The following is a 15,371-nucleotide window of genomic DNA, read 5'->3' on the forward strand; positions in this document are numbered from 1 at the left end:
GCCTCACAGAGTACTTACAAGAACAAAATGGGGGCAGGGGGAGTCTCTGACACTGCCTTGAGCTCCTTGGAGGAATGCAGAAAATACAGCATAATAAAAAAATAGTCAATAAAAGGGATGTTCTGCTGTACATATGATAGCAAGCAACCACTTACCAGAAGGAAATGATAAGACGGGATGGAATGAGGTGTCCAATTCTAACATGAGTTGTTTTTGTGTCCTGGGCTTGGTGCTCAAATCATATGTACTCCACATGGAGGCTGGAACCTCTTCTGTTGCATCTCTCAGTTGCATAGCCTGTAAGGTGGCACACAGATTTAAAACTTTTGTCATTAAATGGACCAAACCGTGTCAACAGATTGAAGTTCAAGCTGGACAAGACAGCAGGACTACTGCTCCAGAGATAGGTATTTTTCAGCCATCTTATCCCTGACTTTACTAAATTTAATCCGTAATATTTTTCTTAACTTCCGTTCTCTGTTTACCCCAAAAATCCAATGAAAGCAATTATCTCCTCCTGCTGTTGCTCCCCCATCATGACTAATAATGACTGGTAGATTTATCCTCCATGAATTTCTTAACTCCTTTTAAAGTCACCTAACATCAACCTGCAGGCAAATATATTGGGCATGCTCCAATTTATTCTACTTGTCATATAGAATGACAAGTAGTGTCAAATTTTGAAGTTACATTTCACAAAGCCACAACCCACATCCCTAAATACTATGTGTGAACTTGCACACTTACCAAAGAGCAGCACAATACCAAATTTATTAGGATCAGCATGACAGCTCAAGAAACTTTTAAATAAAGGAGAACATAAGAACAATCAATATGTAAAGCTAAGCAAAACATCGGGAATTGGCTGAATATGCATCAAATTACACACTTTTTGGCAAGTCCAAAAGTTATTGCATATGCTTCTATGCCTCTAACTCCATTTGAAATTCTAATTATGAATACTAATGCAAAATCTGAACATGTATTATCAATAATTACAAAATAGTACATGACATACAATTGGGCCAAACAAATTTAATAAAACATACTTGGGAATCAGATTTAGAAACCATAATTTGAAGGGGCAGATTGGCAAAGCTTGTGGGCTAAAAAAATCAATATCCACATGTGTAAAAGAAAACACTCTCAGTGTCTTACATAGACCCCTCTGAGGTGCAACTACATCAATAAAACCATTTCTCCTCTCTGTTGGAGAAAGTGTAAGGAGAACAACTATTCATATGTGGTGGGCATGTGAAAAACTGCAACTATTTTGGAACAATTCTGTTAATGAGATTGGCTAGATTACAAACCAAAATGTTATTTGCACCACAACCTTGGTTCTGCTATCAAGTTTTAAAGATTATACTCTTATCATCCTTAAATAAAAAACTAATCACCTTCCTTTTGATAGCTACTAGATAACCTATTGCTCAAAACTGAAAGTCCCTAGAACATTTGGAATTATCACAGTGGAAACAGAAAGCACGGACATTGGCAGTCTCTAAAAAATTAACAAAGGAAGTCAAGGCATTAGTCAGAAACTTTATAGTGATATAGCACCCTTTTTCACAGATTATCACTCATGTTATTTTGAAAAATCAATAAAAGAATTTTAAAAGAGGATAAGCATGACTGCAAACTATATATAGTTTCCTGGATGCAAGGTTCACTGAACTCAGTGGTGCTTACTTCTGACTGCAATGAAAGATCTTCAGCCAGCTGAAATTGCAACCTTTAGCTTTTAAATAGAAATGCAAACAATATTGAAAAGGGATCCTTTGGAGTACAAGGGAGATGGAACATGCAAAAATGCCTCTCTCTCCTGTCCTGCTAGTAAACAGCCAGCATTGGATACCACCCTGCTTTATTTTAAACAGGTGAAAATTACTCCCCCCCCCCTTTTAGGTGAAGACAAAGTTTTATTGGGACATAACATTTTTAGCTTCAATCACTAGCTCTGAACTTTTTCTTTTCTTTCCTTTTTACTGAGAAAACTATTCTTATGAATATCATATTGCTATATTTAGGGAAATAAAAACCTGATTAATGAAATGTTACTGTAGAAGGAATATACTTATTTTTGTGAAGGTTTCCATTCCTCTTGCTTTACACGCTATAGGCTATATTTTGTTTTAAAAGTTTTAAGATTTTAAGTTTTAAGATTATTTGCAAAAATAGCAGCAAAGCAGAATTTTCCAAATTTCAGTTCAGGTACTTTGCATGCTAGGTCGAATCTTAATTTAACACAGATCAGCTTAAGGCACTTCTGAGCCTATGAAGAGGAAAACTAAGCTAGCTTGGAACAGCAAAAATCTTTTTAAAAAAAAGAAAAAGAGAAGATACAGCTTTTCAATTTCCTTTAAACTTGAGCACTGCCAGCTGTGTAAGGTTTTGTGATTAAATAAATAGTCCAAAAAGAAACAGCAGATTTAGATGGCAACATACTTCCTCAGAGGTGAGTGTTGGGGGGGGGGGAATCTTTATGCTCTCATCACCTTTACCAGACTCTGAAACTAGAACAGATACATTAATTTGATATGAGAGATTTTGAACTATTATTAGCTTTAGGCCTCTGACTCCTAAGAAACTCATATATGAAATGTTTTATTTGTTTTATTGTACAAACAAAATGCATTTTGTATGAAGATTCTGTCATGTCTCTAAGAGCTTGGATGGCTTAAACAGTTACATTTACATACATAAAAATACATCTATTTATGGCTACATATACGTAAATGTCAGGGCTGGCTCCGGGTCCCAGCTCACCAAGGACCAACGCTAGCCGATAGTACAGTATCAAAGTCTTTATTGAAGAATAGTCTCCATTTACAAGTCTCAGCGTCCCAGCCCTACGTCTGGACTTTAGACCGGCGAAGCTCTGTCTGGATCTCCACCCCCTGTGCACCAGTTTAAGACTCTAATCTTACTCCACCTCTTCCTTCTCTCTCTCTTCCTCTGGGTCTTACTACCCCCCGGGGTCTCATTCCTCCTGGACTCTTCCGACGCAGAGCTTGACCCCTCTGACTCCTCCCCCTCTCTTCGGCGGGCTTTAGGACCTGGCTCCCTACCCGGGCTGCCCACCTTGCCGCCCTCCTGTACATTCGAACTTGGCGCGCGCGCGCGTTTTACTTTCCGGATGACCGTTTCCTCGCTCCCTGACGAGGGTGTGGCCACTCCTGCCTCACGTTCTCCCTCTGCCTGCGCGCTCCCTGATCCCGATGCCTTGGACTCCTCCCCCCTACTGCACTCTGGGGGGGACGCTGGTCCGGATTTCCAGCTGCTACTCTCTGAGTCCCCTCTGGCCCCTTCTTCCCGAGGTGTCCCCCTGGGCACTCCCCTTGCCCTGACCATGGGGGCCCCTTTCTGTGAATCCTCCGAGTCACTGGAGAGACTCAGAGACCTTGGACTACTGTCGCCGCTGACATTTCCTTCCGACTCCTCCCCCTCGCTCTCCGTTTCTTCCCTCTCCTGTGACTCTGCTCCTGAACCCCTGACATCCATCCCCCCCTCGAAGCCCCCCCTTCCCCCCTCCCCTTCCTCCGGCGGGGGTGCTGGGTGCTCCGTTGTTGTGGGGGTGAATGGTGGATACAGTTCGTCCCCCGTGGCGTGCATCCAGTTAGAGAAATCCGGCTCGTCCTCCATGTCTTCGCCGACCTCGTTCTCCTCTGCTTCCATCTCCGTGCCGCCATGCTCGAACCCAACGTCCTCCCCCATCACGTCCATGTCCCTCTCACCCTCGTTCCCCTCTGGGTCCGTTGCCTGCCAAGGGCCCCTCAGCCACCTCTCCTCTCCTCGATTGTCCCACCAAAACGAGCGGTCTGAGGCAAACCCCGAGGGCGAGCCCTCCGGTGAACGTGTGTCTAATGCTGGTTCTTCGTCCGAGGTGAATCCCTGGAACGTGCTGGTAGAAAGCGTGGGTGTGAAAAGCCAGTCGTCGAAATACTCGGCTGGCATGGGCCTGTGTGGGAACAAGGCATGAAACTCCTCTTTGAGGAGAGGCTCGTCCAGGGCATAGTCCGGCACCCAACTGTTGGCGCTGGCCGGGGTACCTTCCCTTGCGAGAAAATATTCTACTCCCTCTTCCCCCCATCTCGAGTCCAAAATCTCTGTGACCTGGTTGATGGGTTCCCTTCTTGGCGACTCCCTCCTTGGGGGGATCTCCTTATACTGGTCTGGTGCCGTGCCCTGCGCCTGAAATCGGTGAGGTGCTTTGTAGGGCGTGAGCACCGACCTATGGAATACTGGGTGCATTCTGGATCCTTCCGGAAGTGTCAACCGGAAGGCCACCGGATTGATCTGTGCCTCAACTAGGTAAGGTCCTAGCTGCTTATGTCCGAGTTTCTTCTTAGCTAAGGATCTGGTCGGCACTGCGTGGGCCGCTAACCACACCCAGTCTCCCACCTGTATGTCTTCACCAACCCTCCTGTGCTTGTCAGCCTGCAGTTTGTATGCGTGCTTTGCCAGCTCTAACTGCCTCCTAAGCTGCTCGTGGACTTCCTGCAATTCCGCCGCCAAGACTTCCGCTGCCTGTGGCTCCCCCTCCCCCAGTCTCTCCAATCCCGGGAAGGTTCTGGGATGCCTCCCGTTGTTGGCGAAGAACGGCGTCACCCCTGTGGACACGTGCTTCGTGTTGTTGTAAGCGAACTCAGCGAGCGGCAGGTAGTCCACCCATGTCGTCGGCTGTTGATTTGCGTAGCATCTCAGGTACTGCTGCATGACGGCGTTGACGCGTTCCGCTTGTCCATTGGTCTGCGGGTGTCTCGCCGACGCTAGGTTGATCTTGACGTTCAGGAAACCCATCAGCTTCTGCCAGAAGCTCGAAATGAACTGGCGCCCCCTGTCGGACAAGATAGACCGTGGCAGTCCATGCACTCTGAAGACGTGGTCTATGAACAGTTTGGCGGTCTGTTCTGCCGTGGCCACCTTCGCGCACGGAATGAAGTGGGCCATTTTAGTGAACATGTCCACCACCACTAGCACTGCCGTTTTACCCCTTGAGCTGGGTAAATCCGTGACAAAGTCCAGGGCCACCCTCTCCCACGGTTCGCTCGGAGTCTGCAGCGGTTCGAGCAGTCCCGCCGGAGGTTTGTGCACTGACTTGGCCCTTTGGCAGGTGTCGCACCTCGAGACGTACTCCGCGACTTCCCCCCGCATCTTGGGCCACCAAAAATCTCTGGCAACGAGTTCTGCCGTCTTCTCCTTGCCAAAGTGCCCGGCGGTGGGTGCGTCGTGTAACTGCTGCAGTACTTTCGCCCGGAGGTCGTCTCCCGGTACGTAGAGGGCCCCTCTGCGGATGAGCAATCCGTCTCGTACTTGGAACTCGTCGTCCTTCACCGTGCCCTTGTGCACCTCCTCCATCTTGGCTTGTGCAAAGGGGTCCCTCTGCAGTGCTCGACGGACCGCCTCCAAGTCCACGGTTGCTGCAGCGCACGCCCACGCTTTCGGAGCGAAAATGTGCTTGGCCGCTGCTGGTGCCGCCTCTTCGAGGTATTGCGGCTTCCTGGACAGTGCATCCGCCATGATGTTGTTGTCGCCTGGGATGTATTCTATCCTGAAGTCGAAATCCGCGAAAAATTCCGCCCATCTGATGTGCCGCTGGTTTAGGAATCTTGCCGTGCACCAGTACTCCAGGTTCTTATGATCCGTGCGGACCTGCACGGTGTGCTTGGCCCCGACGAGGAAGTGTCGCCACGCCTTGAATGCTGCATGAATGGCCAGCAACTCCCTGTCCCAGATGGTGTAGTTTTGCTCCGACTTGCTGAGCTTCCTAGAGTAGAAGGCACACGGTCTCCAGTCCCCATGCGGGTCCTCCTGCAACAGTACGGCGCCCACGGCTCTGTCTGAGGCGTCTGTTTCAACCCTCATCGGTTTGCTGGGATTCACATGCAGTAGCTGCCCTTCGGACGAGAAGAGACGCTTAAGGTTCTGAAAGGACTGCTCCGCTTGCTCCGTCCAGATGAACTTCTTCTTCTTAGAGCTGAGCGTGTCAGTAATGGCCGCCGTCTGCATCGCGAACCCCTTGATGAACTTGCGGTAAAAGTTGGCGAACCCCACAAACTGCTGGACCTCCTTCCGATTGCGCGGGCTCTTCCAGTCCAACACTGCGCGAACCTTGGCGCTGTCCATGGCAAGCCCCTTGTCCGACAGCTTGTAGCCCAGGAAATCCACCTCCGTCCTGTCGAACTGGCACTTCTCCAGCTTGGCATACAGCCGATGCTCCTGCAGTCTCTGCAGAACTTCCTTGACGTCACCTTCGTGGGTCTCCTCAGATTCTGAGAATATCAGGATGTCGTCCAAGAAGCAGACGCATGTCTTGTAGAGGAGACCCGCCAGGACGTGATGCATGAAAGCTTGAAAACAGTGGGCGCCATTTTGTAAACCGAAGGGCATAACTCTGTATTCATATGTGCCCAGGGGCGTGAACATGGCAGTCTTCCACTCGTCTCCTTCCCGTATGCGAATCAGGTTGTACGCCCCTCGCAGATCCAACTTTGTAAAAACGCGTCCTTTCCTCGCCGTCGCCAGCAGGTCATCTATCTTGGGCATGGGAAAGGCCGCGGGCTTGGTTCTGGAATTTAAAATTCTGAAGTCTACCACAAGTCTTTTTTGGGGCGTGTCCCTCTTCTTCACAAAGAATACAGGACTGCCCCCCGCTGCCTTCGACTCCCGGATGAAACCGCGCTTCAAGTTGAGGTCTATGAACTCCTTGAGCTCCTGCAGCTCGTCCTCAGACATGGAATACAGTTTCCCGGCTGGCAGCGTCGCTCCTGGCAGGAGGTCAATCTTGCAGTCATAGGGCCTGTGGGGGGGCAGCTTGTCCGCTTCCTTCTCGCAGAAAACCTCCAAAAACGCTGCGTACTTGCGCGGCACTGCTTGCAGCGTGCCTAATTGTAGCTGCGGGTCGTCCCCTCCTTCTTCCGGGCTAGGAAGGATGCAATGTTCCGCGCAATAGGAGGAGCCGAAGGTCAGTTGGCGCTGGTACCACGCCAATGCTGGGCTGTGCCTGTGCAGCCAACTCATGCCGAGGACTACAGGCGTGTCCGACAGGTGTGTGACATTAAAGCTGATGACTTCTCGGTGATTTCCAATCCGCATCACCATTGGTTGCGTTTGTTGCACCACCTGCCCCCCTAACAAGTCTCTGCCATCCACCGTGACAACGTTCAGGGGCAGCGTGGCTGGTAGCAGTGGTATATTGTGCTGCTGAACGAATTCCAGTCCTATAAAGTCAGCGTTGCTGCCGGAGTCAATGGTGATCGGCACCTCCAGAGTGCGTCCATTGGGCAGTTGGAGAGACGCTGTAAGCTGCACCACTGGTTTGGGTGGGAGGGGGTCTGTGGGTTGCAAAAGTGCTGGGGATTGTTTCATTGACTTGTCTGGCTGGACCCCAGTGCCTCTTCCTCCAGCCAGACTCCGTCGTTTAACTGTTGCTGCGTTTTCAATTGAGCTGCTTCTGCGACTGTTGCGGAGGCTGCAGTGTGCTTGTGGAGCCTCTGGGGACACTCTTTCGCCATGTGTTGAGCACTGTCGCAGATGTAGCACTTCCTGTTCCCTCTAGGAGGCTTCGTTTTGGCTGCTCCCGGCGTTAGGGCTCTGTTAGCTGACTGAGCCCTGGCACCTCCGATTTCCATCGGCTCTTCTCCCCCTCCCTGCGAGGGTGTGGAGTGCGCACGCGCTGCTTCTCTGGGAAAGAAGGGAGGTGCTCTGGCTGGTGCCCTTCCCCAACGCCCTTCTTCCCTGTTCCAAGGACGTTCTTCCAGATGCACCCCGATCTCCAGAGCCCTCTGGACTACCTGCTGGGTGCTCCTTGGTCTCTCCCCTCTTCCAATCTCCGCTTTTACATCTGCATTCAACCCCTCCCAAAAGAGGTCTCTGACTGGCGCAGAATCTTTTTCCCACCCCAGGGCATGAACCAGTCCGAAAAATCGAGTATGGTACTGCCGCACGCTGGCTTTGCCTTGTTTAAGTCCATGTATGTCCCTCCTGGCAAGATCGACGTCTACCTTTGATAAAAAGCATGAGTCCATTGCTTTAATAAAAGCCTTCGCATCTTGGAGCGCTGGATCATTGTCCCTCCATAGATTCCGCAGCCACGTTTTGGCTTCCCCATGCAAATGGGACAAGATAAACCCCACTCTCTCTCTCTAATCTCTAAAGTCTTTGTCAAGTAAATCCAGCGCAAACAGCAGGTCTGCTCTGAAGTTGGGGTACTGCTGCAAACTCCCGTCGAAATGCGATACAAGGCTTCCTCCCCTTCTCCCCAAGCCTATGCCTTCTGCCTTGGATCCCGTTTGCCCCTGTTTGGAAAGCACGTCCAACCTGGCCTGGAGATCCCGGCAGGAGGTAACCATCTCCTCCTCTCTCTTCCTGGATGCAATTACCTCCGTGCTGAGTTGTGTCACCGCTTCTTGCAGGGCTTTTATCTGCTCTTCCGTCGTCATCTTGCCTGAGTTTTGTGAGCTCTGTAAGCACCCCTCCTCTGTCCTCGCTGCGCCGACTCACGTGGCGAGGTTCTTGGTGCCAAAACTTTAAAATCGAGACAGAGCTTACTGTCAGGGCTGGCTCCGGGTCCCAGCTCACCAAGGACCAACGCTAGCCGATAGTACAGTATCAAAGTCTTTATTGAAGAATAGTCTCCATTTACAAGTCTCAGCGTCCCAGCCCTACGTCTGGACTTTAGACCGGCGAAGCTCTGTCTGGATCTCCACCCCCTGTGCACCAGTTTAAGACTCTAATCTTACTCCACCTCTTCCTTCTCTCTCTCTTCCTCTGGGTCTTACTACCCCCCGGGGTCTCATTCCTCCTGGACTCTTCTGACGCAGAGCTTGACCCCTCTGACTCCTCCCCCTCTCTTCGGCGGGCTTTAGGACCTGGCTCCTTACCCGGGCTGCCCACCTTGCCGCCCTCCTGCACATTTGAACTTGGCGCGCGCGCGCGTTTAACTTTCCGGATGACCGTTTCCTCGCTCCCTGACGAGGGCGTGGTCACTCCTGCCTCACGTTCTCCCTCTGCCTGCGCGCTCCCTGATCCCGATGCCTTGGACTCCTCCCCCCTACTGCACTCTGGGGGGGACGCTGGTCCGGATCTCCAGCTGCTACTCTCTGAGTCCCCTCCGGCCCCTTCTTCCCGAGGTGTCCCCCTGGGCACTCCCCTTGCCCTGACCATGGGGGCCCCTTTCTGTGAATCCTCCGAGTCACTGGAGAGACTCAGAGACCTTGGACTACTGTCGCCGCTGACATTTCCTTCCGACTCCTCCCCCTCGCTCTCCGTTTCTTCCCTCTCCTGTGACTCTGCTCCTGAACCCCTGACAGTAAATGTGTGTTTAACACACACACACACACACACAAAACAAACACATAACTCAATCTTCAATAAACTCCCAAATTACTAAGACCTTTGGCTATGACTCGGAAAGCAGCTAGCAATTACAAGTTTTTGATGGCAGCAAGAGTAGCTCTCTGTAACTTAGATCATGTGCTCCCACACTTCTGAAGCCCAAATGCAACTGAGAGTTGTTTTGGAATTTTCCTTCTCTGTGTCTTACAACAGCTCTTGGAGACATCCAACTTAAGCTTGTCATTGCTTCCGTAGTAAACAATTTAGTATTCAATACAGGGTTTACTTGCATGCCAAGTCCTGCTTTTCAAAGCATTCATTATACAGCACTATGATTTAGCAAAGTATGATAGTTTTCAATTGTCGTTTTTGTCCAGACATATGTATTAGGTGGAAAGAGCGGACTACAATACTGCTGCTTCATTTCTGAATTCTGAAGTTTGCTGTCAAAAGTAACAAGGCAGCATGTTGCAGTATTGTTGTTGTTGTTTAGTCGTTTAGTTGTGTCCGACTTTTCGTGACCCCCTGGACCAGAGCACGCCAGGCAATTCTGTCTTCCACATGTTGCAGTATAGTATTGTACTAATGATGCTGACAGTGTAGTAAAATCAGATTGCATTTCCTTGTTGGTTGGGGGACGTGGACTGTAATTTCATGTTAGCCTCACTTGGCCTCAGTAGAAGCTAAGTGAAGACACTGTTTTTATCTGAAGAGGCGTATCATTTCTGCTCGCAAAAACCTTTCTTGATTAGTAACTTCAGCCTAGCTGACCTCTTAAACCCATTTCAGTGCTCAGTCATGTTGTTTGAATGCAACAAATAACACAGCTCAGTTACACTGCTTTCTTTCCTATATACTTCCACATTAACTCTCAAGTGTTAAACCATTTGTAAAAAATCTTTACCTAAATAACTAGTATGAAGCCGAATGCGGCCTGTTAACACAGCCCAGCCCACTAGTCAAGTCAAAGTGACCTCACTGCCATACATGGTGGGCTGTCATCCAGAAAATTGGGTAAGGATATGACCCAACAAGATGGAAGATGCTTTCAGTTCTGGACTCATATAAATGGTCACATGAAAGAAACTCATTGTATAATTAATCCATAATATATCTTGCTTCTCTCTCCTGTTCTTTTGTCCCCCAAAGGGAAAATCCAGCTGACAATACAGGGGTACCCCCTATGTGTGAGACATTGGATAACAAAGAAAAATAATTTAGAATCATCAAATTTGGGTTTTTTATTTTATTTTTAAGGATGAATATATACAATGCTTCATCCAACATCACACCTAGTTAGAAAAAGGAAGTCGCGGTGGTCAACAAGGCCAACTTAGGAAATCCAGTTTAGCCTTATGTGTGGTCAACCTCACATCTGACCTGCTTCTTGAAAATTTTCTCCCCTAATTTAGAATCTCACAGAACAGAACAAGAGCAGGAGCATGTAGTAGATACACACCTATACTAATCTGGCACACAAAGCTGGAACCTTAACATACTTTCTTAAAGAGATAGAAACATGCATTTGTACCTGCTGGTTTGAATTGAAAGCAGTGCTCATTTTGTACAGCTTCCTCCTCTGGAAACTCTGAAGCGGTCTAGTGCGAGCAGATGTGCATATCATGGCAACAGATGATGTTCTCAACTTCGCCTTTTCTTTCCTCCTCCTCTTCAGGTGTTGTTGGTCAACCAACCAACTACTGGTGCATGATATCTCCTCATTGTTCTCTGAATTTCTGAAAAGCACCAAATAATTATCCTAGGATGTCAGAAATAAGCTCTGCATATTATATAATATTTGAGTTCCATACACCAAGTTCAAGATCAGAAGGTGTACTCAGGATTAAGTGATATACTCTAAGTCAGCCTTTCTCAACTTTGGAGCCCCATATGCTATTGGACTACAACTCCCATCATCTCTAGCTAGCCAGACCTGTGGTCAGGGATGAAGGGGGTTGTAGTTCAACAACGTCTGGGGACACAAGGTTGAGAAAGGTTGCTCTAGGCAATGTACATAGAATCATAGAATCATAGAATCATAGAGTTGGAAGAGACCACAAGGGTCATCGAGTCCAACCCCCTGCCAAGCAGGAAACACCATCAGAGCACTCCTGACATATGGTTGTCAAGCCTCTGCTTAAAGACCTCCAAAGAAGGAGACTCCACCACACTCCTTGGCAGCAAATTCCACTGTCGAACAGCTCTTACTGTCAGGAAGTTCTTCCTAATGTTTAGGTGGAATCTTCTTTCTTGTAGTTTGTATCCATTGCTCCGTGTCCGCTTCTCTGGAGCAGCAGAAAACAACCTTTCTCCCTCCTCTATGTGACATCCTTTTATATATTTGAACATGGCTATCATATTATATATTTGAACATGGCTATCATATCACCCCTTAACCTCCTCTTCTCCAGGCTAAACATGCCCAGCTCCCTTAGCCGATCCTCATAAGGCATTGTTTCCAGGCCTTTGACCATTTTGGTTGCCCTATATTATTGATTTATATTGATAAATACATATATACATATATTGATTTGCTTGTCCATACATTATTCTTCATATTGGTTTAATTAGATCTTCTAAAGCTGGGAGCCCAACTTCTAAACCTTCCAACATTGCTCCATAATTTCTCTATACAGTGGTACCTCGGGTTACATACACTTCAGATTACATACGCTTCAGGTTACAGACTCCCGCTAACCCAGAAATAGTACCTTGGGTTAAGAACTTTGCTTCAGGATGAGAACAGAAATTGTACTCCAGTGGTGCAGCGGCAGCAGGAGGCCCCATTAGCTAAAGTGGTGCTTCAGGTTAAGAACGGACCTCCAGAACGAATTAAGTACTTAACCCAAGGTACCACTGTACTTTCATAGAGGTACTTGCTGCAAGCAATAAACTGTGAACATGAATATTCCCAAGAAAAACAGCATAGGGAAGTATCAGTGGCAAAGAAATGAGACCTGCCCCCTAGTGAAGTTGAACCATTAAAGAGTTTATTATTCAAGACAGACCATAATAGCTTTTAAAAACATGGGAAATCATCATCTTAGTTGAGATTTCTTAATCTCATTAGAATACGACCTAATCTCATTACTCCACCATCTAAATCCAATCATCTTTAATCATTATTAACAAAAATTAATTTATGTTTTATTTAACACATTTTTTATAAATATAATTTTTATTAACAGGCCAATCAAATCACATTAATTCCAAATCACATTAATTCCAAATTATACAGCCAGATTTTTAAATTTTTGTTGGGGGTACCCATACATCAAGCTCCGAAAGGGGTCCAAACATCACTCATGTTGCTGCTTTAATTAAACAGTTCTACCCAGTTCTGTCCAGATAGTCTCTTTATTACTTTCCTCATCTTCTTGTTGTTATCATATATTCCTTTCTTTGCGATCTCTGATAATCTTCACAAGCGGGTTGAAAACAAACATGCTCTGTGTGGGTTTTACACTCTCCAAAAATCATATCACATAAAGAACAGACGCCATTTCCACACCTCCGTAAAGAACATTCCCTCCGTCTGTCCGTTGATTTCCCCAGGCTTGCCAAACATATCTCAGGGGGCACTGCCAGGTCAAGATCACATTCCGATAATCATACATTCACATTCCGATGACCCTGGTCCTCCTCCCCCTCGTCTTTCTATAGGCAAGCCTGTCTTAGCGAAACAACATTTGTAACTGCGTCATAAAACTTTCCATACCAGTCCACCCCGATGTTTCTACCAGTTCATTTCCACACAGTTCTTGATCTCCTGCTTGTGATTAATAATTTGCAACGATTCTTCTCTCTGGAGGGGAGGGTTATTGGTACTCACATAAGATAAAAAAATGAAAAGTTTTTTCCTCCCCCCCTTTCCGTTTCACTCCAACGTACCAGGCTTTTAATGATGATTCTTCACTTGATTTATTGTTCAGCCCGTCGCTCCGCTCACAGAGATCCATTAATCAGCAGTCTTTACTCCCGATCGTCACTTGATGTATGTGCATTAGCTTCTTTCCAATTATATATTTCCAATTTTATATTTTTCGAGCTAATGCAAACCAGTGCGCGAATTAGAGACAGCGTCCGGGAGAGCCGGCCTCACTCGAGGGCTTCGTGCCAAGTGCCCACACCCCCTTCTTTCGAATCCGGGGGTGAATTATGGACACAGCTGGCAAGGCAGTCCCCCCCATTCCCTTGGGTGGGTAAGGGAGGCTGCATACTCCCATATCAGCCTCTTAATTACCTTGTGTGGGTCGGAGTGATTTTATTGTCAGCCATCTTCCAATGCGCCCCCTGGTGGCCCCCCTATTTAACACATTTTTATCCTACTTTTCAGCCAAAAAAAAAAAAAAAAAAAAAAGCTTCCAAAGCAGCTCATAAATATTAGGAATAAAACAGTCCCTGCTCCCCAGCTTACATTCCAGAAGGCATGGCACAGAAGGAAAATGACTTCATAGCAAGAAAACACTAGTTCTTCCTTACGGCATTCTTGTAATGTTCAGCTGGAATGGAACAATTTGGAAAAGAGCCCAAAGTTGCTGATCCTTCAGAGGAACCAATAGAGAAGCACTGAAATCCCATCTCTCACCCTCTCCTATTGCATGATAGAATGACTATTTTGATTTTAGAAGACTGAACAACAACCTTATTTTCCAAGTCTATTGTTTTAATTCATTTATATTTTGTTTTACTAACTTTATAAACGTGATTTATATTGTTGTATTAATGTGCTTTACATTATCATATATCACCATTATTACAATAGAAGGAGACTATTACGTTAAAATAATATATTTATTATCTTGGTAATTGCACTATGCAATTCATATACAGTATTTCAAAGCACATGTCAGCCTCTTCTGAACAGCATCCTCATTATTATCAAACAGGGAGTTTTTAAAAACACATTGATCCTATACATGTCCTCACAAATAAGCCCTACTGAGTTTAAAAGTACTTACCATGCAATGCTATGTCTACTCAGAATTAAGTTCTAGAGGTATGGGGTGGGGCTCTCAGGTATTTGGGGGGGGGGGGCTAGGATTGCAGCAATACTCCCAAGTGTGTGTAGGATTGCAGCTTTGTAATACTAAACTACTCCAAGTTTGTTTAAATAATAATACTGTTGTTATTTAAACAACAGTTGTACTGTCATTTTATATTAAAGGTAAAGGTACCCCTGCCCGTACGGGCCAGTCTTGACAAACTCTAGGGTTGTGCGCCCATCTCACTTAAGAGGCCGGGGGCCAGCGCTGTCCGGAGACACTTCTGGGTCACGTGGCCAGCGTGACAAAGCTGCATCTGGCAAGCCAGCGCAGCACACGGAAACGCCGTTTACCTTCCCGCCAGTAAGCGGTCCCTATTTATCTACTTGCACCCGGGGGTGCTTTTGAACTGCTAGGTTGGCAGGCGCTGGGACCGAACAACGGGAGCGCACCCCACCGCGGGGATTCGAACTGCCGACCTTTCGATCGGCAAACCCTAGGCATTGAGGCTTTTACCTACAGCGCCACCCGCGTCCCCCAAATGCTAAATATCCAGTTATTATGAAATACATGAAAGTGTCACGTACCTTATAGAGATGCCATTGGCCAACTCTTTCTGCTTACAGGACTTTGAGGAAAGAGGAGATGATGTGGGAGACAGATTGAGAGGAGTAATCAGACTGCTGATTATTTCACTCAGTTGAGCACTCTGAAAGAAGAATCAAAGGGAAAACTTTGAATTGAATGCACAGCAAATAACAGTTTAAAGAACTCAGGATTATATTCAAAGCACAGTGCTTCTAAAGCACCCAGCAATCAGCTGGTGCTCAGGAAAGCACAGTGCAAGGGACTTTGCAGACACTTCCAATCAGCAACATCACACTATAATTATGAATACTAAGCTCAAGGGAAAGGGAAAAAGTCAGGGAGGGAAATGAAAAACTAATACTTTTTTTCCACAGCCCTCCTGCCTGAAACTGAAATGTTTGACTTTATCATGCTGATGGGTGACATAAAAGGTGCTCAAGTAGCATACATAAAATATAT

General features: G+C 46.9%; 1 protein-coding gene across 9 annotated transcripts in view; it reads right to left on the bottom strand.

Annotated features, from left to right (window-relative positions):
• Positions 1-15,371, bottom strand: part of KANSL1L (KAT8 regulatory NSL complex subunit 1 like) — a 39,538-nt gene that overhangs the window by 9,697 nt on the left and 14,470 nt on the right. For all 9 annotated transcript variants that reach the window (XM_083399826.1, XM_083399825.1, XM_083399824.1 and 6 more), the window contains exons 5-7: positions 14,912-15,033; positions 10,871-11,075; positions 156-297 (exon numbers count right to left, since the gene is read on the bottom strand). In XM_083399826.1, coding sequence (XP_083255952.1) covers positions 156-297; positions 10,871-11,075; positions 14,912-15,033 — 469 coding nt within the window. The remainder of the gene's footprint in view (positions 1-155; positions 298-10,870; positions 11,076-14,911; positions 15,034-15,371) is intronic.

The sequence above is a fragment of the Podarcis tiliguerta genome (genome assembly GCF_965153285.1).
Source record: "Podarcis tiliguerta genome assembly, chromosome: 1".
Classification (NCBI taxonomy): domain Eukaryota; kingdom Metazoa; phylum Chordata; class Lepidosauria; order Squamata; family Lacertidae; genus Podarcis; species Podarcis tiliguerta.